The 27,470-nt window shown below is 37.1% G+C and overlaps 1 protein-coding gene across 12 annotated transcripts in view; it reads right to left on the bottom strand.

Moving 5' to 3' along the window:
* Nucleotides 1–290: 290 nt before the first annotated feature.
* Nucleotides 291–27,470, bottom strand: part of MGA (MAX dimerization protein MGA) — a 153,810-nt gene continuing 126,630 nt past the window's right edge. For 3 of the 12 annotated variants that reach the window (XM_027083978.1, XM_027083977.1, XM_027083984.1), the window contains exons 14-24: nucleotides 25,570–25,867; nucleotides 23,280–23,906; nucleotides 19,725–20,015; nucleotides 18,030–19,543; nucleotides 14,954–15,084; nucleotides 12,155–12,206; nucleotides 9,579–9,785; nucleotides 8,053–8,164; nucleotides 7,536–7,769; nucleotides 6,236–6,412; nucleotides 291–5,353 (exon numbers count right to left, since the gene is read on the bottom strand). In XM_027083978.1, coding sequence (XP_026939779.1) covers nucleotides 4,077–5,353; nucleotides 6,236–6,412; nucleotides 7,536–7,769; nucleotides 8,053–8,164; nucleotides 9,579–9,785; nucleotides 12,155–12,206; nucleotides 14,954–15,084; nucleotides 18,030–19,543; nucleotides 19,725–20,015; nucleotides 23,280–23,906; nucleotides 25,570–25,867 — 4,920 coding nt within the window. In that variant the 3' untranslated portion in view covers nucleotides 291–4,076. The remainder of the gene's footprint in view (nucleotides 5,354–6,235; nucleotides 6,413–7,535; nucleotides 7,770–8,052; nucleotides 8,165–9,578; nucleotides 9,786–12,154; nucleotides 12,207–14,953; nucleotides 15,085–18,029; nucleotides 19,544–19,724; nucleotides 20,016–23,279; nucleotides 23,907–25,569; nucleotides 25,868–27,470) is intronic. The other 9 variants (XM_027083979.1, XM_027083985.1, XM_027083980.1 and 6 more) reach the window with 8 other exon arrangements.

Below are 27,470 nucleotides of genomic sequence, written 5' to 3'. Positions count from 1 at the left end.
TAAGTGCAATTATAAGATCCTAGAAAACTAACAGGCTAGAGTAAACATTTGCTCATCAATTCAAATATTTATTGAGCACCTTTACATGCAAGGCACTGTGGGACAGCTGAGACCAGTGTTCGCAGTTGGAAACAGGATGGATCTCAAAACAATGCTTCCAATACTGCTTTCCTATTTAACAAAATCTAACAGCAGAGTTTACAATAATAGAATTTAGTAGAGTTTAGATTTGTCTCAAAATTTCCAACTCCTCCCATGGTTTAGCCTTCTCACCCTCCATACATACCTCCATCACTATCACTCAACACTTAACATATCTTTGTAGAGCAGTTCAGTCATATTTAATATACTACAATTATGCCTCAGTTCAAAAGTTGTATATATCAAATTATTTCCCTCTAACTTAATTTCAAAAACACGTTTTTGGCTGTTTTTTTTTCTCCAAATGGCAGTAAGTCTATTTTCTCTGCATCCAGCAATTCATGTTCATGTAAAGTTTCATTAGAGATAATACAATAACATGAAGTACTGATGCCCTTACATTGTCTTAAAAATCAACAATTCTGTGCAAGAAATCTATTCTGATTCTTGGTTATAAAAGTATCCGAAAATGTTCCTACTCTGTGCCTCTGTGCATTTTTTTTTTTTTATCTCCTGGGAGTGAGGAATAAGGGTCATCATTTTTCAGACCCATCTTCAAAGTGCATTTACCTCTCAATTCACCTGATATCATTCCATTTCAATATCTCAACTAGTATAATTAGGGGGAAAAAACTACACTACTAAACCCTGCTCCAAATAATATATGGATTGTCTGCCTTACTTCCATGTTCAAACATTTTTCAACTTGTTACAGAAAGGCCTGTTAAGTATTTCACCATAATTCTGGGGGAAAAAATTACACACAGTAATTTGTATGAAGTTTATATAACTGGACTTGATCCGTTAGTGACTCTAGAGTAGTTCAATGTCTAAAAGGACTCCTTTAATAAAAAGTTTTTGTAAACTGTAATACTAGTTAACATATAGCTTGCTTTAAGAATATCTATTGTCCTTAGCCACTAAGACTATGTTTATGTCCTGTTATTCACCAGGGGAACAGGTATGTTACACCCTGAACACACTGGTACTATAAGGCTAGCCATTCTTCACTGTAGAATGACTCCTTAAGCCAAATACTTGTCATCAAGTTGTACAAAATTTCGAAGTCTCCATGTAAAACACGCTGCAAAGATTAGAACACCAAAAACCTCCTCCAAATGGCATGTCCAAAACTTTGAAAACAGTAAGGAATACCTATTATTATCTCCTTCAGCGGCACTTCTCCCAAATATGTCTCAGGGCATTAGAATTCTCTACTCCAACTCAGCACAAACCTCCCAACACCACGTCCTGCTTTAATTATTGTAACTGATTTATTTCAAGTTTATACATTCTTCCTTCCACTTGCCAAATTTCTTCTGTTCTTAGGTTTCTAAAAAAATAGTCATTTTTCAAAAGCAGAAAAAGAAAGATATATATATTTAATATATAAAAGAAAAAGCTAAATCTGACATAATTATATTCTTAAAAACATTCCATTTATTTACAGATGTATAAAAAGGCAAATTATTGGCCTACTGAGATCATGCTTCTTATAGAGTTAGGGTGAGAGCTCACTATCCTCCCAATTCCTCAACTCCTCACTCAACTACATCTTTCATAACCACATATGTAATTTTCATAGATCAGTTTCTCCTGGGGTAAGGTTAAAAGGTAGGAGTTTTTGGAGATTTTAGATTTCTATCAAGACTGCAGGATTGTTCTGAAGATTGAGCCCTCCTAAAATTAGCCCTAACAACTTTCTAGTTCCAAGAAGGTCTTGAAAACACCATTATCTTGGGGGTTTTGTAATGATATCTGCAGCCTTCCTTGAACAGCTGGGATCATCTCTCATTTCTATCTTTGTACATCTCTCATAAACAGAGTTAAATATCTTCCCATCAAGTAATGAATATTACTTGTCTATTTTCTTCTAAAAAAAAAAGAACAGTGTTCAGAAGCAGAATGGTCCTTCTTTTCCTGAGGATTACTCGCTCACTTGCCTGCTCCTTGGCTGACCCTCAGAAGCTACAAGAGCCTTGGGAAGTCAGGAGGAAATGCAAGGACAAGACAAGCAAAGAAATAATGGGAAACTGCTATACCTGGATTAAACTACTAGCATCTCCAAGGACAATTATTAGCAGGGAAGACAGGTGCTGGACTCCTTGGCTAAGGCATTGAATGAAATCTCCTGGGTAAAGAGAAGTGGGAGGGATAATGAGAAGCTGAGGGGTGCTCATTACCTACTTCAAGCTTCTTCAGTAACCTTTAGAGGTGGGAAGGTTGAATGCTGATGAGGAGGTCTAGAAAGGCAAGTAACACAAAACCAACAAAGAATTTGTTCCCACTGCAATTTGCAGAAGAAAATTTCCCACCCTTTTCAATCTGTTTATTACCAGAGTTACTAGAAAGGGAACCAACCACGGAGGTAATAATTCACTGGCTAGGACCATTCCAAAGTTGGTTTCACAACCTAGTTTTGAAGATATGCTGAGTGGGATTTGGGATAAAGAAGGCAGGGGATGTAGAAGAAACAGCATCACCTAGGCACAGCCCAGGCACTGGAAGCTCTTGTGTTAGTGTTTCACAACACAAGCAAATCCTGTCAATGAAGACAGACAGGGGTTACATTCCAAAATATAATTATTTAAGAAAGGCAAAATGCAGCAGCTAAATCCCAGTCTATACATTTTCAGAATAGTGATTCTTGCCCCCAGGAGTTTCCAAGAGACCCCTCAAGTGCACCATGATTATTTACAAACTAGATAGGAAACATCATTTCTATACTCAATACAAATCTCATCTCCTAGGTTGAAAACTTCAGCCTTTGAGAAATCTATGAAAACAACTATACAAAAATATAAATATCTTTATCTTTACAGGCTGTCAGTCCTTCATACCCTGACAGCTAATGAGTGAAAAAGCTCTACAGATCACTGAATCCATGGTAGCAGATAATAAAAAATATATCTTGTGATTCAAATACTGCCTTATTTCCCTGGTAAAGAATGCCTACTGTGACTTTTCTTTTCTTTACATCCTGTGCAGGTAATAGTGAATGAAACCTTCAAGCACCAGGAGGCTGGCTTGATTTGGGGAACATCCAGCCTCACAGATTTTTATTTTGGCCACTGTCTCTGGTATGGAGAGGGAATGCTTTTCATTTTAGCTGTCTCTTGAGTGATGTGATTTGTGAAAGGGGGTGGACTCCCTCTATGCCTACCTCCAAAATATGTAATCCAGGTAGAAATCCTTGGTACTATGAAATGGTCTTCTCAACACCCAAAGACAATAAGGGAGAACTAGTAATTTTAACATCTCAAAATGATTACCTTAGTAATAAAGAGTTTTTGTTTTTGTTTTAAAGCATTCCTACTTTACCAGAAGGCTTGGATTTATAATTCTGATTGAAAAGGTGAGGGAATGGAAGCTACTTGGGATATAAAAGAAGAGAAAATTTTGTTGAATGACACTAAGTCCTTCACTTTGGTATTCCATGGTACCCATCCTCTCTCCCCCTACTCTTGAAACACCAACTAAAAACTATCTCTTCTGGATCCCTCTGCACAAGTGCATCACATTCCTTGGACTTCAGATTTAAACAACTTAAACAACAGCTATCAACTAAGGTTCAGTTCATAGCAACTCCAAAGTCTCAAGCAGCTTTTACTCTGGGAGGGAAGAACTAGGAACCACTATGGACCTACAGTCTTGTTATGAATTCCTTGGGTAAGAGGGGCACCTCGTGTTCAGTAATGGATCGCATCTTCTTAGAGAGGATGAGGAGACCCAGCACCACAAGTGAGGTAACACATTTTAACATGATCAGAATTTCATAGTAGTAACTTCTTATACCGAGGTCAGCACCCTACCCCCTTTCTCTCCATTATCCACTGCATCAAAGTCAAGGATCACAGTTCCATGACACAAACAGGTGCCTGCAGAGAAAGGAGGTTTCCCCTCACAGCCTGGCTTCTGCCTGAGGACAAATAAGTTCATTTCCCTGCAGAACTTGGTGAGGCCCCAGAGTTGCCCAGTTTGGCCACAACAGGTGCCAATGTAGGCATCATCTTGCTGTCCCGGCATTCCTGGTCATTCCCTGTTAAGTTCATTTTGTGTCCAACTGACCCAGCTTTGGCAGCTACAGGTGCCAAACAAGGCATCACCTTGAGACTCTGACCATCTGCATCACTGGAAGGATTAGCTACTTTTAAACCTAGAGGTGCCAATTTTGGCATCGGCCTCCACAAAGTATCTGTGCTGCTGTTTTCTAGGCCAGCCTTCATGTGTAGGATGGGGGGTGAAGACACACTTTCAGGCTCTGCAGGGATGCCAGAAGTACTCTTCCCTTCATCACCAGCTTTCCTGTGGGAAACAATGGAATCCTTTATCTCAGAGTCAATAACAATCTTAAGGACATCTGGCTCAGAGGCTGGTTCTGCAAGTTGTTTTTCATTCTCAGAAAAGTCATCATCTTCCAAGTGCAAGAGGAGCGGGCTGACAGAGTCACTTTCCCCTTGAACATCAGGCAATTCTTTCAAACCAGTTCCCAAGTGGCCAACCTGGAAAGCTGCTCTGTTCCCAGGAGGAAGCTTACTGATAAAAGCCTGTCGAGCATCCCCTGGGAACTCTGTATCCATAGAGCTGGGCAGTTCAGCCAGGTTAACAGAGTCATCATTTAACTGCTGATTAAGAAAGGCAATCTCATTGAGCAGAGATGTCAGTGTCTCATCAGTATCATCCTCATCTTCCATATTAGTTAGCAGTTCGCTGGGATCCAGTGCTGCTTCCTCTATAGCTGATGCTACCTTTCTCAATTCCATCTCTATGCTTGAGTCTTTGAGATCTTTCATCTTTAATTTATGAAATGGAGACTCCTTTGTCTTCAGTCTCTCCCGTCTTGATTCACTCTCTTTCCATTTATGCTGAATTCCTCTCATATCACTGGAAATCTTTTTGGGTAAGAACTCCTGTGCTTCTTGCATACTGGAAACATCAACTATTTGTGGAAAACCAGAATCTTTATTTGACAGATAAACCTGTGTTGTACCCAGTGCCATTCTGACATCTCTGTGGTTGCCTCTGGAAGAGATTCTACCCAAATCTTCACAGGAGTTATCTTCATTCCTGACAGTGTTTTTCAGGTGGTCAGGCGGCTTGCCATCAGGAACTTCATGAGGGTATTTGCTGCCACCCATATCTACCAAACCTCCCTCCGTGGCCAATGATGTCACATTAACAATTCTTGGCATCATAAATAAGTCGTCGTTTTCTGGGGGGAAAAAAAAAACTCATTTATATCTACAGTGGTAAGTACTCTCATTCATACCCAATGACCATCTCATGGGAGTTGTAGTTAAAATTTCACCAGTCTACTTTTATCAAGAAGATGAAAGGAAATACCAGTTTTTCAAATTACGGACTTAGCCTAACAAGAAAATAGGTAAAATCTAACCAAAAGACACTTTGATATTCCATCATTAATAAAAGTTCTATTTAATTATTTTATAGAAATGCTCCCCAAGTTTATTTTTTTATCCTGAGGCAGGCATGCACCTTGATTCTGTTCGTCCAATTAACTGCTACTCTGAGGGAAAGATGAAGCCCTAGAGGCAGCACTGTAAGAAAGGATGACTCCTCCAGACTGGGTTTAGCAGTATTAGTACTGGTAAGGATACTCTTTTACCTTAATAGAAATTCAGGTTCCTAAAACCTAAAATTTCGTCAAAGTGAACTTTCCTTTTCACCTCAACTCCTTATCCCCAAAAGGGAGGGTGCTGAAACTGTATCAGGCTGGTAATGTAGGAGTGTACCATCTCTGAGTACAACACAAAATTGATAAATATTTATTAACACCAAAAACTGAAACAATGACTCCTCAACCTCCTTTTACTTTCACATCTTTTCAATTCTTTTCCTACTCAGAAATTAGAAGAGATCGCAAAATAGTTCCCATTCCCAGGTAGAAAAGACCATTCAATACCACAGATAGGGCAAAACATGTTCTAAAAAGACAATCTTCTCTTACAAAGGCAAACTCGAATACAATAGCTCTTTATCATTACAGAACACATTCAAAGGCTTTCTCTGTCACTTTGAGATACCAGGGATAACTCTTTTTCACTACCCATGAAAGACAACACTTATGACATACCTGACTGAGCCACAGCACTGCTGGCAACTTGAGGTTTCAGATCTGCTTCTAGGAGAGCAGGAGAAACAGTAACCACTGGTCCTGAGAATAAGGGACCTTTTAAAGTGAGCAACTGCCCTTGTGGAGTCATCACAATGTTGGCAGAGGTGTGTGGAGTGTTAGAGGGTGAGGTATTTTCTGTAAGGAAGAGCAGAAATTAGTTAAGGATAAAAGATCTTCAATTAATGCTAGTGAATACCCTAAGAGTGTAGGAGACATCTCTAAAAACCATACCTTGTCTTAAAAAGCAAGAAATAAAATTCAAATTTAGTTAGGGAACCTCAACTTGCAATTTACTTTTTGAACCATTTTTCAGTACCTGTCCAGTGATTCTCTTAAGGGACAGAATTTCTTATTGTTGAGGAACAGAGCCATGGAACCACTTTTTCAATGGAATGCTTCTGATGGTCTTGATGGTGAATCAGGATGAAGGCACACACAATTTTATCCCTAGGTTTGCTTTCCTATATACCGCTAAAAAATTACTTCAAGTTTTTAGACCTTAGTTTTTCCACCTGTAAAATGAGGTGACTGGACTAAATGATCATTAAAATTCTTTCTTAGCAATAACATCATTTAAATGTGCAATGTTAAAACTAACTCATATTTTAGTATATATCACCACTTTCTTAGTTGATATAATAAACCAGATTTCCTTGGTTCATACACTGTGCTATCCAAAGAGTAAAAAAGGATATACCATTCTCAAAGGATATAAACAAGTAATATAAAATCAATATAGCCTCACTTCCAAAATCAAGATAGGAGAGAATAAAAAAATCAAAACCAATTTACTTTGTTCCTTAATAGCAATTCATTGACAGACTGCAATCTGATGAAAAGTAGAGCCTGATTAACAAAAATAAACTTTAAAAAAAATTTCCAATTTATTTGTCTCATCTAGATCCAAACTTCCTCAACTCATGAGCAGAACTGCAGGGAAATCAAAGAGTTCATTTATAAAGTCTGAAAAGATGGCAGCTTAAAAGAAATACTGAAACATTAGAAGAAAAATACTTGTCTGAAGACTGCTATCGGAAGTAGCTCTTCTATGTTACCATGACTGATAACTTACTAGGATTTGCTTGAGTGTGTAAAGCTAGAAACTGAAATCTAATGTAGTTAATATTCTACTTTTAATACAACCCATCTTTCATTTAATTAAAACTAAAATTATGGCCAAGAGAAGACATTCAGTTCTCTAAACTAAACTAAACTAATGTTCATCTACATTAAAGAAAGCAAAGAATGTCTCTCCTACCTGTGGCCTGGTCTTTTTTTCTGGAAAGAATCAAAGGTTTCCCCTTCCTGTTATTTATAAACATCTGTCCGAGATCTACAGATGATGCAGAAGATCCTTCCTGCTGTTTGCTAGTTCTGGGAGACACATCAAACTCATCTGATCCCATCTTCTTTTTTCTTTTTTGTGCCTCTAATGCTTGTTGTTTTGCATAAATATACTCTAGCTTCTTCAGGACCACTTCTTCTGTCTTACCTATAGGTTGATAGGGAATAAACTGTTACTCTCTATAAGACCCCACGTAATAATGAGAAATAGAGTCAACTGAAATCCAGTTGATTTAACTATATTCCCCTAAACTATGGAAGGCAAGAGTAATTATAATCCAGAAGAAATGTCCCACCCAGTCAAACGATAATTCTGATGTTAACTCTGGGAACCAAGCCTGAAACTAAGTAGTATCTGAAAGATCTACTAAGGATTTTCCTCACTAAAGCTATATTTATACTCTGTATCAGAGATAATTCACTTATCTCACCTGAAAGAGATGATACTTTCCGTATCAAAATATTCCGTTTGCGAGTCAGAAGATTTTTCTGTCCTATCAACTTGTCTGCCTGATCTGTTAGTCCTTGAATTTCGCTGAATGCCTACGACAAGAAATAGTAATATCACGTCCATCAGTTTGCTTTTTCCGAAAAACAGGTGGGGGCTACACAATTTCTTAAATAAAAAAATTTTTATCTAATATTTTAGAGAACTTTATAATGCCATTTAAAACAATTGTTAATGTTTTACAAACTTATGATTACCGGGGAGAAACAGAAGGAGGGATAAACTGCGAGACTGGGATTGACATAAACATACTACTATATATAAAATAGATAACTAATAAGGACATACTATATATAGCACAGGGAACTCTACTCAATACTCTGTAATGGCCTCTATGGGAAAAGAATCTAAAAAAGAGTGGATATATGTATCTGTGTAACAGATCCACTTTGCTGTACACCTGAAACTAACAAAACATTGTAAATCAACTAAACTCCAATAAAAATTTTAAAAATAATAAAGTATAGAAGTAAATTTAAAAAACCCCAAAAAACAATTTTTAATGTTTCAGAATTTATTTTTTGTTAAACTTTAGGCGATTTTTCTGTCTTATACTTCTAGGGAAAGTGATTATTTACAAAGAGCACCACTGAGTGGTTAACAGGTATTTCTACTACTGCAAGGAGAAACAAAACATTTTACTCTGCTTACATCTTAATAATCAACTTTAAAATCAACTCCTAGGGGCTTCCCTGGTGGCGCAGTGGTTGACAGTCTGCCTGCCGATGCAGGGGACACGGGTTTGTGCCCCAGTCCAGGAAGATCCCACATGCCACAGAGCGGCTGGGCCTGTGAGCCATGGCCGCTGAGCCTGCACGTCCGGAGCCTTTGCTCCACAACGGGAGAGGCCATAACAGTGAGAGGCCCGCGCGTACGGCAAAAAAAAAAAAAAAAAAAATCAACTCCTAATCTAAGCAAAATCTGGTTGAAATAACCTTGTTCTAGAGGGATATGACTGCTTGCCTTTTACTCTTCCAACTTCTACTTATAAGCAATTTAAACAAAATTACCTCAGATATTCTACATGCAAAATTAAAACTTCTGCTAGCTTGAATACTAGAGTTTCCTTTAAAGTGACTATCAACTGTTAAGAAGTATGTCAAAATAGCAGTCGTGTTGTGCCTTTCACCGTGATAAACTTTTCTAAGTACTACGGAAAACACCAGTGTAAAGAAGTCATAGTAAACAGAGTTTACCAGAGTTTCTAACTTTTTTTGAAGGAAGGATAATGACTCTGCTGGTTAAGAATCTGACTTTCAATGAAAAGCTACTCTGACTCAACATAAGGACTTTTCTTCCTAAGGGATTTATTGGGCATTCATTAGTCCACCTTCAAATGTTAAACACAAGCTCTATTTCAATCTTCTTCATTCTCTTTCTCATAAATATCTCTAGAAGATTCTTTCAGTCAAGCTCTTACTTGTCTTGTCATTTACACATAACACTTACCCTAGTAAGAATGAGACTTTTGGAAACCTTGGAAGAATGAAGTAACCCCAACGTGATCTTCAATTTCTCAAAGAGATCCCTCATTTCACCACGGCGGCGCCGCTCATTGGCAGTGTGTGTCCGGCGATAATAAGCAAAAGCCTCTGCTTCTTTCTGTAGTTTTTCACTCCAGTAATCAGGTTTTAGTTTTAGAGGAACTGGTGTAGCCTGTCCAAACAAAAGATCGCCACCTAAGTATCTTTCACATGTACCTGCCCTCTTCCTGCACCCCAAATGGCACTGCTCTATATCAGACACCCACCATCTTCTGCCTGGAGTATCATAACAGCCTCTCAATTGGTCAACTTACTACCAGTCTATCCTTACTCCAAATCAACAGTGTAAATTCTAATACATGCGAATGTGATATCACTTCTCAGCTCAAATTACAGTAGTTCTCAAATGAGGGAGAATTTGAGAGAGGGGATCTATAAAAAAGCTCATCTGTATAATTTATTATTAAAACTTGTTTTCATGACACAAATTATATGGATAACTTTAACAAAATCTCGATTAGTGAAAAACAAGTTGAAAATTTTTTTTTGTAAATACTGTAAGACCCTTTAAAATTTATGGGAAAGGGTCAACTGCCTCTCTTCCTAAATCACTGTTCTCTCCAACCATTCCAAAGTGCTAGAAGTTTCCTAAACACACTACAATCCCACATCTCCATGCCATTACACAGGCTGTTGCCTGCACCTAACCCCTCCCACCCCCCCTTCATAACTTAACATTTAAAACTCAGACTTTGCATTTTTTAGGAATGTCTTTCTTGACCTCAGGATGCCTTAGGCTTCCTTTCTCTCTCATTTATTCTAGTTCCATTTTTAAAGTTATTTACTATAAAGAAGTAAAAGATGCATACAGGATTTAAAATATAAATATGTAAAGATCTTATAATGAAAAGCAATTGTATCTTGCACCTACAACTGGATCCTCAGAAACAACCACTTTTTGATTATTTTAGTGGCCTTTTCTGGTTCTTAAGTCTATATATATCCTAAGTTAAAAATAGTAACATACGCTTATTCTTTTCATTTTTCAATACAACCTATTTACTTCCTGCTATGCAGAAAAGGATTTAGCTCACCACTCTCTTGCATCTCACCATCCATCTTCCTAATACAGATATATCATTAATTTCAGTTCTCTATTGATCCCTTTGCAACTTGAAGATAATTCTATCTCCGTTTCTCATTTCATCAATAGTGTCTCTTTGTAAAATGAGGATATCAGTACTCATATCCTTCCCTTCATTTCTTCTTCCCTCTTTTACCTCCCAACTTGTCATTTGTACTTACTCATTTTTCAAGACTGAAAATTAAGTCTTACATACTTTATTCATGGATTATAAAAGTTTTAAAAAATCATCAGCAGTGACCAACCTATTATGACAATATGAATATTAATCATACCAAGTGAGTAATAATTACATTTCCTGTCTTTTACAGTTTCTTGGTTTTGTGTATGTGTGTCCCCCCAACCTTGATGTTTCTAACTGCCTTTATTTTCTTGACACTGTTTACCTTTATCATAGTAACAGTGGTACCATATCATGGGGTATGAAAGTACCCCCAAACTCTTCTACAAAATCAGTGTCTTTCTAAAGTTAAAAACATGTACATTAGTACAGTGTGGGAAAATCAAAGATACAACCAGATAGAAATAAAATTAATACTAAGTTTAAATACACCAATACACTAAAAATAATTTGCATGTAACAATAATGGTACAAAACAATGGACTGTGTAAATAGCTATTGTGAAAATTCTTACATCTCAAAAATGTTTTAGGATGTCCAATGAAAAAATAAAAATTGTGATATATTCAAAATAATTATGGCCCTGCAAACATGTATCATATGCTCCCCCAAATCAAACCAAACTCAAACTAATCACCCAGTAGTTTTTCAAAGGACCTGAATACCACCCTCCATCTCAACCCAATCTCATCATTTTTATCTCTTAAATTAAGAAGACAGAATAACAAGTGGAAAATGGTTAAACAATTGCACTCTCTTCCATTCTTAGTGTTAGTTAGGATAAAGAGAAAACCTTCCTTAATTATGGTACTATGATATCCTACACTGAGTACATTAAGAAAATCAAATAAGGTTTATAATTTCATGGCTCCCTGAACTGCTAGCCATTACTTCAGATAATAACTAATTTTTAAGATGACCAGAAAAATCAGGAGCCTAAATAAGAAAGAATGCTAGCCTGTTTCACATCATATCATTACATTATAGGATTAGTTTTCAAATAAGCACATCAGTTTTCATAAACTCCATACCCATTTTAATTCCTCTAAATTATTCTATCAACTGGGGGTGGGGGACAGTAGACAACTGAGAAGGGGAAAAAAAAGCATTAATAGTATAATTTCATTAAGGGGAAAAAAGCTGATTATATTAACTCACTGGTAAAAATGGCCCTGAAAAAAGTCATAGCTAATACAGCTAATGTTGTTTTAACCCTAAGGACAAATGTTATCAATTTTATTAAATGAGTAATTATCATTAAACATACTGTAAATACCTTTCGACTCTTTTCAGCAGCTTTCTCATCTGTAGTGATATGCGTACGGCACCTAGATGAAGACAATATTTTCCAATTCTTATTGAAATTCAGTAATCTAATACCTATTTCATAGCTATATTAAACCAAACCATCCCAAATTGTCTAAATTGTAAGCAGCTTCTTTTCCCCATGGTCCGATATGTGGCAATATGATTTATTCAACAATATGCTTTTTTCTCAAATAAAAGTGTCCAAATAGACCCTAAAACTGCAAATTACTTTTTTTCAATTGTGAAATATTTCAAACATATAAAACTGTACAAACAAAATACATAATCAACATCCAGGTATCTGTCACTAAGCTTGAAAAATAAAACATCACCAAAATATAGGCAAATTCATCACCTTCCTTCCTTCTCATAAGTAAATGCTCGCAAACTGAGTTTACCATGCACATCTTTACAGTTTCTCCTAGGAATGTACTGATTCATCCCTAAACAGAAGATATTATGTAGCATTTTAAACTTACATGTAGTGTATCTTTCTTCAACTGATTTGTCTCATTCAGCACTGCATGTGAGATATGTTGATATATCTAGTTCAATCATTTTAACTGCTATATAGTATTCCAAACTGTTGAATTTTCCAAAATTTGTTTTAGAATGTTAGTAGTTATTTAGGTTGTATCCAAATTTCACAATGGCAAATTTTCACAATGGCTGCAATGGACAATCCCAGACATGACCCCTTGTACATGTGTGTGAGCCTTTCTAGGATGTATACCTAGGAGTGGAACTGCTGGATGGAAGAAATGCATGCACATCTTCAACTGTGGTCATGTCATACTGCTCTCCAAAGTGGTTTTAACTTACACTCCCACCTGCAGAATGTTCCCATTGCTCCACATCTAGACAACAGTACTATCAGAAATCTCGATTTATACCAATCTTATGGGTATAAATTGGTAAAGTCACTGTGGTTTAATTTGCATTTCCCACTTCGCCTTCCAATGCCAGGGGTGGAGGTTCGATCCCTGGTCGGGGAGATAAGATCCCACATGCCTCGGGGCCAAAAAACCAAAACATAAAACAGAAGCAATGTTGTAACAAACTCAATGAAGACTTTAAAAATGGTCCACATCAAAAAAAAAAAAAATCTTAAAAAACTTTTTTTTGCATTTCTCTAATTACTTGTGAGGTAGAACAAATTTGCATGTTTACTGGCAGTCTTTTGTGAATTGCCCATGATATCCATTACTTACTTTTCTACTGGATCTTTTTCTTAATGACTTGTAAGAATTATTTTATATGCTTGATACTAATCTTCTGTCAAACACATATTGCAAATATTTTCCTTACAGTGTGAAACTGCCTTTTCACTGACAGAAATTTTTAAAATTTTAACAATCTGCTCCTTTACAGTTATGTGTTGGTTATTCTTGGCCCTTTATTATTCCAGTCCATTAAGATGGTATCTCTCTGTTTACTTAATTCTTCTTTTTTTTTAAAAATAAATTTTATTTCTTTATTGGTTGATTGATTGATTGATTGACTGCTGTGTTGGGTCCCCGTTGCTGTGCGCAGGCTTTCTCTAGTTGCGGTGAGTAGGGGCTACTCTTCGTTGCGGTGGCTTCTCTTATTGTGGAGCACGGGCTCTAGGTGCACGGGCTTCAGTAGTTGCGGCGCAGGGGCTTAGCTGCCCCGCAGCATGTGGGATCTTCCCGGAAGAGGGACTGAACCTGTGTCCCCTGCATTGGCAGGTGGATTCTTAACCACTGCGCCACCAGGGAAGTCCCTACTGAATTCTTCTTCAATGTCTTTCAATAACATTTTATAAAAGTCTTGCACAACTTGTGTTAATAATCCCAAACAGATTTTTCGTATTTTTAATTACCTTTTTTTGCTTGTTGCTATTGTTTAGGAACTCGATTTTAGTATACTGAACTTACATCCTGCAATACTGCTGAACTTAAGTCTAATTAAGTTTTTAAGAGATTTAAATTCTTTCAGTCTTAACCAGTAGGCAACTGAAGTACCTTCCAAATAGCCCTGGAGTGAAGAAAAATACTACCTACAGCCCTCCTTAGACTTTCTCACTAGGAATGAAGAATTACTCTTTCTTAACTCATTGCTGCTTCAGGTAGCTGATGACATAACAGGTTGAAAAGCTCAATGTCTGGCACAAAATAACAACTCTTACCTTCTTTCCCTTCTTTCTCTCACACCCCAGTTCCTAATCAATACAAGGCTTACTCAGAACATTTTTTTCTAAGGCATCATGCTCTCTGTATTTTCATCTCATCAGCTGAACAGCTATGAAAATTTTTCTAACTGTAATGACCTATTCAACTAGCAAAGTAACCAAATTTAGAATTTAATGCCATATTCTTAAAAGAACTAACCTTTGTTGAATAGTCCACTTGCATCAGTTATGTTAGTTATCTCATACATTATCTCATTTAATACTTGAAATGGGGGCATTTTCTTCATTTCATAGGTAAAGAATCTAAGATTCAGAGAGATTACAGACTTGCCCAAGATTAAACAGCCACAAACTAGCAAAAGCAGTATTTTAATACCAATGTATCAGGCTCCAAAAGCATATGTTATTCACACTTATATACTGCCTCCTAGCAATAAGGCAAGTTAATTACCTCTGGATTACAGCTCCTCTCCTCATCTACTACTAAGAAAAAAGCTAGAGAAATAAAGGAACCATGTCAGTTACCCAGAACTCCTGAATAGAACATTTAGTTTTGCTTATGGTCATAAAATTACAACAACAAAAAACAACAATCCAAAGAGAAGTAAGACTTACAGCTGTTTGAAAGTCTGTGTATGGGCAGCTGCGGTCTTCAAGTGGACAACATTAACTTCCTCCGGGAGCTCTTCTACAGTCTCAATGTCCACCTGCTCTTCATCATCCTCAATGTATTCTACACAGTTATTCTGAAATACAGCATTTCAACAGTAAATAAAGTATTGGGAAGCAAGCACACCTAAACTTTTCAACTGAATGCTCCCCTTATAAAGCCAACCAGTGCCAAACACTGATCTTAAACCATGAGTACTGATAATCCTAAACTTGTTAATCATAAAATGGAATTAAGTCATAAAGACAACATATGGTTAGAGCTAACTACCAAGAACTACATTATAAATCACAGATATATATTAAAAAGACATCATTAGACTGAAGAGACAGAGTCCCCAAAGGGCTGTATGGATGCTTCAGTGTTATTTCTAGTGGACAAAATTCAGGTACAGATATATTAAAGCTGCATAAATCTTAATATTAAATAGCAGTAAAATAGAATTTGGTGAGGAAGAAGGTAGAAAGAAGAAAAATTCAGATTCTAGTTTGAGTGCTTCATGGTTAATCCCATATTAAACACCCACAGAAACATATTCAAGGCAGATATGGAAACAGATTATAGCCCAGACAGTCTTCTAAGTCTCTCAACCCTACGGAATGAGAGCTTTTGAAGAATTTCAGATACCAAAGAAGCCCAGGCTTGCTGTACTTATTATACCAAAATATGAGTCAATCAGTAAGCATTTATTGAGCACCCACCACAGAAACTCACTGTATATTTATAACAGTAGACTATATGGATTATGGGATATGCAGATACTTTTAAGTCCACCTTTAAAAGTAGTGTTTTACTATGCCAGAAACCAAACAGAGAATACATTATCTGTAATTGTACTGTACCAGAGAGGCACAACTCAAAATGAAGCATCCCCATCACCTTATTAATTCTATGTTTAAACTTGCTGGAAAAACTACTTACCCCCAAATTACAGGCTCCCTAAGGCTAAAGGACATAAATGATGCAAGTCATCGTTCATGATCCCCAATTTAAGCATCATCTAAATAATGTGTATTAAATATAAACAATGGATATTAAAATTAATGTTAGGAAGCTAAACCAACAGAACCCCAAGGGTTTGAATAGTAATGTAGGTAGATGCTTTACCATATTTAAACTGAAGAATGTGTACTGCGTGGCTTTAATTGCAGGCTTTAGAAATAATATCCAATAAACTTCATCAGAGAAGACTTAAAAAAGCTACTCACAACTTTCCTTACACTATTCCAATATAATGCTAATCACAGGTATAAAGTTATCATAGGTGTCAGACATAAACATAAATACAATGTAGAATTTAGATGTGAATGTCCTTAGTTTTAAAAGGCCAGTGTACCTGTCAGATTCCCTATTAGGAAATTCAAGCAATGCCACGCTGTATGACTAAGAAACACTAAAGGTTCCATTAAGTCAGTTCTACTGATAGCAATAGTTTTCACTGATTTTAAAGCTGGACTGTTTTTGACCTGTGGTTGCCAAGGGGGAGGAGGTGTGGGGAAAGGGATGGATTGGGAGTTTGGGATTAGCAGATGCAAACTATATACAGAATGGATAAACAACAAGGTCCTACTGTATAGCACAGGGAACTATATTCAATACCCTGTAATAAACCATAATGGAAAAATTTTTTAAATTAAAATTAAAATAAAGTTGGACTGTTTTTGGTCTGATGCTTACCTAGGCTGACTTACAACGAAAGACCCTGCAAAAAGTGCAAGAAGATCTGCAATCTAACTCCTAAACTACCTATAGACTTAAGTCCTCAAAAAAGATTAGGTTATAAACAGAATGTGAGGCAAATGCGTGTAGAATCATCCAACTGTAGAGCTAGAGCCTCATTTTATAAATGAGACAGGTGAGGTACAGAGATAACCAACATAGGAACGTTAGAATATTTAAACATTTTAGAGGTTTAAAATATGAATCTTTTTGCTATATTTTATCTCCGTAAGGCAGTTAGTTAGGCATTAACAGAGAAGGACCAGGTAACACAGGGAATGAATGAATCTCAAGGAAGTGAGATTCTAAAACTGCCAGGCATGACAATCATTGTATTATCTGCTCCTGAAGAGAGGGACACAATTTAGATTTCAAGGCACCCCACAGGCAGCTGGCTATCACCTCCTTATGTTTTACATCAGACCCCAGGTCAGGGGTCAGCAAACCACAGCCTGCCATCTGTTTTTGTAAATAAAGTTTTATTGGAACACAGCCACACTCATTCAGTTACTATTGCTTATGGCTGCTTTCACTCTACAACAGCAGTTGAGTAGTTGCAAGAGCAAGTCATCTAGCCTGCAAAGTCTAAAATATTTACAATCTGGCCCTTTACAAAAAAAGTTTGCCCAACTCCTGCCCTATATCATATCTGACTCTCAAGTTACTTAGTTCAGCAAATACAACCCTAAATAAAAGTCTAAAAAATGGCTTCAGAAAAATATAAATTAGAAAGGTCAAATTACAAAGGAAGATGACCAAAGTTCAGAATACAAATTCTAGACACTAATTTTAGGAGATGATTAAAAACAACTTTAGGCAGGGTTGTATTAAAATATTAAATAGTATTTTTCGTTTCTCTCCAAAAAGAAAAACATCTCTATAAATGCAGGTAGATAAATTATCTTCCAGTTCTAAGGCTGCCTATTCCCTGTTTCTTATATATATCTACCAGATAAGCTACAATCACTTCACATACAAAATGTCAAAGAAACTGAGACTGAATGGGAGTAGTGGTTTCAGACTTTTTCTTAAAAACCTAATTTGATAGGGACTCTCAAGCATCTATCCCCCTAAGGCTTAAGTCAGCCTTCCTATAATATCAGACAAGTCTCAAAGCTCAATATAAGCTCAATAAATGTTACCTGACTGACACAGCCCAAAAACTACAAAGTCATTTAATCATGATCTAAACCTAGGCATCCAAATCAATGTATCAGGTCTTAGTGATCTTCTGGAAAAACTACTGTCTCTAATGAATCATTTAAATTCTTGAGGTTTCAGTCACAACAAAAATGGGCTCACCACCTTTTCTACATCATCAACCTCCTCACTCTGGTAGTCAGAAACAACATCCACAATCTCATCAATAGAATCATCGGTTTTCTCATTCTCATCTTCCTCATCATCCTCTTCCAAATCCAAAACAGTGAAGTCAGCACTGCTTCTCCCACCCTTCTTCTCTTGCTTTGGTTTTATCTGTTCTCCTGATAGCAGTAAGTGACCTTGAAAATGTCCTTCCCCTCTGCTCCCTTTGGTAGCTCTCCTAGGAAATATGGAGAAGGCTGCAGGACTAGAAATCCTACTCCAAGAATCACATTCAGTTTTTAAAATTCTGGCATTCTCAGTAGTTCCACTTTTTCCAAGTAAATCAGAGATGCCGTGTTCTTGTTGAAACACATCTGAATTTTCCTGACAAGTTTCTGTTTCTTTAATTAACTGCTCATCTGTCTCTTTCTTGCATTCTTGTGAAGTTCTAACACATTTCTGGGTCAAAGGGCCCTTTAGGTGTTTTCTCCACCTCTCCCTAATGCTGTCCTTCTCCAGAGAATCTCCACATCCCTTCTCCTTGGCCTCTGGCTTTGGATTAGATTGCTGCTCCACAACTCTGCTCCCTGAAAATTCAAGTTTACTTTCTTCTTTAGAGATAATTGGAAATTCATTTGATTTTTCCCCTGGATTGTCTAAGCCTTTCTGCTGTTCCACTTTCACATCAAGTTTTTTAAGCTGCACATTACTCACACTTTGGACTGTCATATTACTGGCTCTTCCAGAAATGGTCTTAACTTCCAGAACAGTCAGTTTTTCTTTGGAACTGTTATGATTCCTAATCCCATACTCTTCATCAACATTTTTATAGTCTTCACCTGTGTGTGAGCCAGTGCTATAGGCATGCTGAGAAGGTTTAACAGTTGCAGGACCTTCTTCTGTAAGGGATTCTTCATCTAAATGATCACCCCCATCTTCCAAGGAATCATTCAGAGTTTCTTCTGAGACAGTAGCTCCTGAGTTTTGCTTTATTATATTAGCCTCAGGGTCTATAGCTTCTCCTCCTGACTGCAGGGCCTTCTTAGTTTCCTGTTCTCTTTTTAAAAAGCTTGTTTCATCTTTTTGGTCTGCATTCTGAGATTCTCTTTTCATCTGAAGTGAAGCAACATGCTGAAGAATGGAGCTGGGAACAGGCTTTTGTCCTGGGAGCTGCAACAAGGCAAAACTACCAGACTGGAGAGGAATAAGACTGGCTGTACCAACAGGCTGCCCTCCTGAACTATAGGTTATTTTGGTTTCAGAGCCTGTTTTGCTTGCAAAGCTTTGTGGTTCAGGAGGGGAAATCCTCAGAGTCAATGTACCAGACTGAGACACAAAACTAGGTCCAGAAGAAAGCAATGATGGTGCCTGAGTGATAACATTCATTGCTGGAGAAGACCCAACAGTCTGAATTACAGGATTCATAACAGAGAAAGAGGAGGATGAAGCAGAAGATGGTGGAGTCTCTGAAGGTCTGGAAGGAGTGGGTAACCGGATTCCCATCACAGACCCTGGTAAGAAAAAGAACATTTTAAATCACCACTGCCCAAATCAAGACTTCCAAAGTATGCATTTCTTTTCTAACAGGTGATTCCAAGACACTAAGAAGACCAATCCTGGTGTATTAACATACCATATGACCAAATGATTCAAGAAAAGAGAAACTTATCAGAAATATCTCTAATTTTATACCTGGGTTCCGAAACATGACAGGCTGTAAGTTGGGCTGGGTATTAGAGCCTCGAAGCTGATGCAAAGGGAGGAGCTGGACAATCTGCCCATTAGGGTGCCTGAACAGGTTCATTCCACTTGGGCTCCTAACAGGCTGCAAGACCATCCGATGTCCCTGAAGTTGTGTGTTTGGGACAGGTCTAAGAGTAGGAGAACCCTGCTGCACTGGAATCAACAACAATCGAGGTCCAGCACGTTTCACTGTGTTAGGAGAGACCTGTGGAGTAGCCACTGGAATCTGAGGAGCATTTTCTGAAAAACAGGAAATGGGAAACATAGTATCAGAATTTCCCTTTAATACTTGGGAAAAAATAATTATGACATAGGATCTAACCATGCTACATATAACTTCTACTTTAAACTACAGAGTTGCTAAAATCCTGTCCGTCCATGATACACTACTTACTAGTCTTATGGCTGAGACAATTTACTTTAAACCTAAGTATTAGCCAGACATTGCAGGGCCTTACATTTAGATTGGTAAAAAAGAAAGTATCAATTGTCAAGAGGTGCATTTAAAGAGATAACACTTCTGCCTAATGAAAAACATGGCCTCTTAACCTGGTTCTCATTAAAATTCTCTTGTTCAACTTAAAAATTCAGGCTGTTAACACTTAATAGACTTATGACTTAGTTTCACAGGTCTTACTCAAGTAAGAAAAAGTCAAGGACTAAAAATCACAAAGTACTAAAAACTTCTTGGCTTGTAAAATTCACTGATAAATAAGCAAAGCATAAAGATTTGTGGAAATTATTTTTCAGAAGGAAAAAAAATACATACCCCCAAAAAATGGAATGAAATTAAGAGACATCAAAGAAGCAGGGAAATAAAGCCTGGTTAGGAAGAGGCAAAAGATAGTTTTAAAACAAACAGAAAAAGCAGAAATTTAATGCAGAAGATGTGAATTAAAAGAGATTTCAAAATATTAATAGTACCTAAAGATTCACTTTAATGTCTGGAAGAAAATACTAAGGACATGAAAAAAAATAATATGAGTAATCTACAGCTAGGTTTTGGGTCACAGGAATAAAGAGGAAGGAATAACGTAATAGTAAGCATAAATGAAAGTGGTCTAACATTACCATTCAAATTACTGAACTTCTTTAACATTATTATTTCCAATTACCCCTTTTTTTTAAACATTATTAAATAAAATTTTTCATCAGTTTGTCACTAAATATAAAAATCAACAAGCCAAACAAAACAAAGATTTTAATATGTGATATTCTATCAGATAGGTACTCTGCCCAAAAAACATATCAAATTTCTAAAACAAAGTGAAGCTCCTAAGATTTACATGACAAATTATATATAGAAGATCCATGACTACTTTTGAAAATGAAATAAAACACAAAGACCAAACTGTTTATGAAAAATAGTGTGCAACTTAAAACAAATTCATCTATCTTATGTGAATTAAGAAACATGTTAAAGCATTCTTAATTTCCTGAACATTTCTATTCACATTAAATTTTAGAGAGTGATTCAAAACCAAATAACTCCAAAAGCAGCCTTTAATACACACACTAAATATGTGATTACTTATTAATATGCGTGAGAGGGGAAGAAGGGAAAGACAAAAAGAAGGAAAGTCAAATGAAAAAGTCAGAGTTGTCTAAATCCCAAAGTTGAGATCTACTTTATGAACCTATAACAAAATTATACACTTCCTTAGAAGTTGGCAGTGATTTGAGTCAGCTCCATTTATAAAAGAGCAGGTAAGAAAATCTGTTAACATTAGTATTTCCTCAAGTAGTATTACAGAAGACACTTTTAGGTGGTAGGTGGATATAGAATAACACCATATCACATTGTCAGCATTTTAATCTTTTGATTAAAATACAGAAGAAATTACCAGTCTTTGATATTATGTCTTTAATATTATGCCAACGTTTTCTAACTTTCTTCATTAACAGAAATAGCAAGCCACATGTTAAGAACTTACAGTAGCTGGCTAGTATTTGATACTTTTTATTATTGTTTCAGTGTATTTATTTATGAGGCTACCCTCTATTTTGGCAAGTAATGTTGGTTTCCAATAACAGTAATACTGCTCCTTTTAAAAGTACATTTAAGTGAACAAATGACTGGATTTAAATAAAAATATTATGTCAATTGTATGGTAGTACAAATGGGAATCAGAGCAAAATACCTGAATGTATGTTCCAAGTGACTGAAATCTGAGAGACAATGAACTACAAAAGGTAAACTGTTTTACAGTTTCATGACAATTAAAAATATAAAGAAAGGTTAGAATCCATGATTTAGAAGACATGACCAGTTAAAATATGACAAGATATGAACCTTGAGATACACAGGAAATCAAAACAGCTTCATCAACAACTATCTTACTTTTGAAATTATATATTAGCCATTTTTGGTATGTTTATTTACAGGAAGTAGCAAAAGACAACAAATTTGATACTGTCATCCATTTTTCCTTTCAACAGCACTTCAATTTATAAATCACTTCTTTCCTAAAATATCAAGAGGGATTTGGACCATGCCCCTAAAGACAAAAATATTTAGTAGGAAAACTATCAGTTACCAAGACAGAACTGCTGTTGGCTATTTTATTCCCCCTTAAATCCTGCAAAGTCTTTCATACTCTTTTCCACAGTAATTCCTCTTAGAGTCTACTAAGAGAACAACTTGCTTTAGCTGGTTGAATTAAGATAGAAAAATTACCAAAGTGTTGAACTATTCCTATTTCAAATTCACTTAAACTAAGCCAACAAGAGAAAAAATTTCATTTTAACTATAAACTTAACATATAAAATATCAGAGTCCAGAACAAAGAAATATGCCTCCTTACTTCTATTTCAATCAGTTTACATATAGTAATTAAGCAGGAGAATAATGTCAGTAGTATATAGGAGTTGGGCTGATTCATAAATGATTTTTACTAAGAAAGAGGACCTAGAATTTTAATCTTAAGCAAGGAGGAGAGAAAGGGCCCTCAGCTTGGCTGCAGCAGAAGCAGAAGCCCTCCAATCTTTTTTAAATATAAAGCAGCAGCCCTCCCACCCCCAAAACAGGGAACAACTACATATGGTTCCCTCCTCAGAGATATGCGCCCCCAGCTCTCAGCACACAACAGGCTGCACTTCCTCCTGTGCCCACCTTAACGCTGCTCTACTGGCTCAGAGTTCCACTCCCATATGCAGTATTCTTCAGCCAGCATTTCCATTCTAATGTTTTTGAATATCGTTAATCTCCTGAAGAAATCTCTAGCCCCATTAAACCATCTGTCAACGCTGTTTATCTCTAAAGTACCAGTTACAGGTTTTATTAGCGCTCTGGTTACAAAATTGCATGAATTTTCAGTGATTGTCCTAACCCTATCTTTACCACAAGCTCTATTATTTTCAGTGTTCAGTTTTGCAGAATGTAATGATTTTTAGGAATATATGTATCATGTTATAGCAGAAACACCTGATGTATCTATAATCCTATCAAAACCACAAAGTTATATAAACAGCTGAGTAAACCAGCTTGTAACATCTAGGCCTTACCTGGTCTCTGGCTCACTGGTGGACTCCCATCAATTCCCGAGAGTATAATGGGAACAGAGCTCAGAGATGAAGTTGGTGTGGTCACCATGGAGGAAGATGCAGCTGTGGTCACCACGACTATGGAGGTGGAGGCAGTGGAAGCAACAGGAAGAGTTATGGTTGGAGGAGATGCTACCAAAGACTTAGGAAAAGCAACTGAAGCCACAGGGGTAGTTATCCCAGTCGTTTTGATAAGGTTCACAGTGGCTGTAGACTGGGTAGGTGTTACAAGGGTGCTGGTATTAGTTTCAGAGACCTCAACAACCCCTGCAGTGGGGGCACCAGAAGAATAAGTAGTTTCCTTAGTTCCCACGTCAGAAATAGCAGTCACAGGTGTCACAGCAGTAACATTCTCTAAAAACACTTGAGGGGTGGTAGTAGTGACAGCAGCAGTCACAGGACTGCACACCTGAACTGGCTCAGAAGAAACCACAGGTGTGACGACCATTACTGGAGAAGGTCTGATACTGAACTTCTGTGGCCCTGTTAGGGGTTGGGGTGTGCTAACTCCAGGTATCTTCTGTTGCAGGGCTCCAACTTTACTCATCACAAACTGTGTGAACACACCACCAGGAGAGGGTCGAGCCGCTGCAAATAAAAATTTGCTGGTCAAAAATCTTCAGTTCTCATATTTTATCCTTGTAGTGATTGTGTTTATCAACATATTGTGCACCACTGGGTCAATTTCTTACAGGTATTAAGAAATTTCTTACCTGCATTACACATGCCAATTTCCACCCACAGAAATCAAACACACCTCTCCACCCAAACCAAACCTTTAAAATTCTAACTTTAACAAAGGGATTGAAATTGGGTGTTCCTTCTGAAATTCTTTTGGTTATGCAATATAATCAAATTGCCAGGACACTAAAAAGACAGTACAGCAGCACACAACTTCATCATCTAAAACAGATGAAGAGACTGCACTCCTCCTCATTAGAAAGGACGCCCATACCCTTTCTCTCTGGGTGTGGATTTCTGCCTAGCTTCCAACTTAATACAACTGTTTCTCTGTGTGCTCTCTGAATGAATGAATAAAAACAGATGAAGAAAATAAGAAGTTGAAACTGTATTCCTAATTCTAATTTTAAAACTTTTTTCCATCACTTCCTCCTGTCCCAGCACCTCCACCTCTTTATTGCTGTCCTTTTACAAGACAGTAAAGTTTTGCATTTTTCTAAAATGTATAAAGACATTTTTTAAAAGAGGGCAGGGGGCTTCCCTGGTGGCGCAATGGTTGAGAGTCCGCCTGCCGATGCAGGGGACGCGGGTTCATGCCCCGGTCCGGGAAGATCCCACATGCCGCAGAGTGGCTGGGCCCGTGAGCCATGGCCGCTGAGCCTGCGCATCCGGAGCATGTACTCCGCAACGGGAGAGGCCACAAGAGTGAGAGGCCCACGTACCGCCAAAAAAAAAAAAAAAAAGAGGGCAGGATAAGACTATCTTTTTTAAAAATCACCAACTGAAGCTACTTTTTAAGAAAGAGGTAAAATGGGTTCTTTTTAAGGCAAGGCCTATCCTCCATCTTCACACAAGTCCAGCATTTAGCCAGAGATTTCAATTTCCTATTAGAGGAATAAAAATAGAGCAAATGACATTTTTACTTAACATTCCTAAATAGATCTGAAACAACAAAAAGAGGAATCCAGTAAACCAACTGTATATACTCTCAATGCTAAAACACAAATGATTTCAAGAAGGTAATTTTTTACAGACTCTAGCACTGCAATGTTAAACAAATGAGGTTTTTACTCACAGAACAGGGATGAATATAATAAAGCACTGTTTCCAAAATTCTATTTTACAAGAGCCTTCTACTCTAAGACTAATACTAACTCAACCCACTTTGATTTTGCTAGCTCCTTGGTTTCATTAGGTTCAAGAAACATACATATGACTGGTACCAAAAACACCAGTCCTCATAGGAAAAATAGTAAATTAGGGAAAGTATTTAAGAATACATCTTCCCTTTTGAAAAACAAAATTAAAAACCTAAGTCTTTTTCTACATTAATAAAACCAGTCTAAAAGTCTGGAAATAACTGTAAAACTAACTCAAATTCAGTTCATCTAGTATTGTAGGTCATCAGAAGAGTTACTAAAAAATTTAAAAATTCAGGCAAGATAGACATCAAGAAAAAAAATAATGCCAACTTCTATATTTCTCTAAGTTTTACAACCCCCGTATCTGTATCCACTGGCCCAGCACCAGGTTACAACCCTTTGGAAAACGTATATACAGTCCAACTTACCAATTGGTCTTTTCGCCGGGACAAATGCCTTCAGATTCTTCCCAGGGCGATTTGTTGTAGCGCTGGAGGAGGATGCCGTTTTGGAATTGGATGTTGAAGGCAACAGGGTACGTGGTTTCCTGGATGCAGCCACCTTGGCATTGGATGCTACCTTGGAGATGACAGTACTGAGGGTTGAGAGGTCCAGGACTGAGGGTCGCAACCTGCCTGTGATATAAGCAGCTAGCCTATTGGCTGGATGCAATGCCCCCATCTGTCCCAATAGCAACTTAGCCTGCGGGTAACTCTTACCATTAACCTGAAACAAGTGGCAAAGAGAAATTCTGTAAAGATAAAATTCTCTTGCTAACTCATCTCCCTTGACAAGGGTTTCATTTTTACCAGGTTTTAAAAGTCTGTTTTTCAGATTTAAAGGGAAAAAGAAATGGACTTTTTCCATTTGGTATAATCTGAGTATTTAGGAGATGGAAAAAAATGTTGTCATCTGATACTCTAAACTAATCTCATCTCCTTCATTTTGGTAGTTTGGAAACAGAGAATCTTAGAAACTCATCATACCTGCATCCTAGATATGTGTAAGATACAGTCAAATCTAAGGAAAACCATCCAATTGTTTTACTTGTCAACATGCAACTCTGGTTAAGCTATTAACAATCATCAGCAAAAAATATGAGTAACTGTGTTCCATGAAATCTGACAAGACCAGTGGCATGATGAACCCTTCTCATAAGCATCCTTCATACTTGAAAAATATATGGTGAGTCTACTTTAACTTATGAGAAAGCCACTGTTACAAATACCTAAGCCACAAAGTCACCTTAGTTTTCAATTTTCAAAAAACTCAACTTTGAAGATAATTGTCTTCATCTTTTGGACAAAACTTGGACTCAAGATAAATGCTAGTTGAAACTCATAGTAATTTTTTAAATTGTCAGAAGAAAATGAATCAATGAATGAGGTAAAGATTTTTCTCTACTGCCTGAGTTGACAGACCACCCCATCTTAGGCATGAGAATCATTTTTAAAAAAAGAAAACAAAAACCTCCCAAGTTTCTTACCCAAGTTCTCTATGTCATATTGCTAAGTGACTAGAGGAGATACCCTTTCCTGTCTCTCTTTTCCATCATTTAAAGGGGTGAGGGAGTGGAGTGAGGTGGGGAAAATCCTACTCTCTAAATTAATAGGGAACTGGTGAGGAGAATAGCTACACCAAGCTCCTCTCTCTTCTAAGACACAAAATTACTCTTTGCTACTTAAGTAAAATTGTTATTATTTCCAGAAAGATCAGGAATATCTTTGCCCCATGTTTGATACAAAGAATACGATCTTTCCATCCTAAAGTAAACTTTACTATATAGTCTTCCAGGTTCTGTGGAGTCTGGATCAGATACCCCTATCTGCTCCTTTGGGACTTGCTCTGAACACTACTCAGTAGCTCCCCCAAAGCATACCTTATAACAGTGGCCTGACTGCTTATGCAGGTTCATATTTTACAGTGGCTTTCTGAGTCCTACAGAGGAGAACACAAAATTTCTATGACTGTATCTGAGGGGCGTTTAATCTCACTAGAAATGATCTCAGGTAAGTCTCTGTTCTCAAAGTATCAATCAATAAATGAAACAAGGAGAAGACACTCTTCTCATCATTAAGAATTTAAGAAATATCAACAGAAGCAGTTACATAGCAACTGCAACAGAAAGTTTTTAATTAAGTAGATCAGTCATAACAATGGAACAGACCTTAGCCCAGAGAAGCAGTTGAGCTAGTGAAGTCAAGTAACCTTAGCAATAAAGTCAGACACTAACCCACATTTGGTACTATGATATAAAAGTGCATTTGATATGTCACTGAACAAAAAGAGAAAAGCTTTTTGACTGTGACATTTTACCTCAGAACTTTTC

The sequence above is a fragment of the Aethalodelphis obliquidens genome, unplaced genomic scaffold (genome assembly GCF_003676395.1).
Source record: "Aethalodelphis obliquidens isolate GAN/ISIS:26980383/991018 unplaced genomic scaffold, ASM367639v1 scaffold51, whole genome shotgun sequence".
Lineage (NCBI taxonomy): Eukaryota > Metazoa > Chordata > Mammalia > Artiodactyla > Delphinidae > Aethalodelphis > Aethalodelphis obliquidens.
Note: the sequence above shows the minus strand (reverse complement) of the source record. Positions and strands in the feature narration are given on the sequence as shown.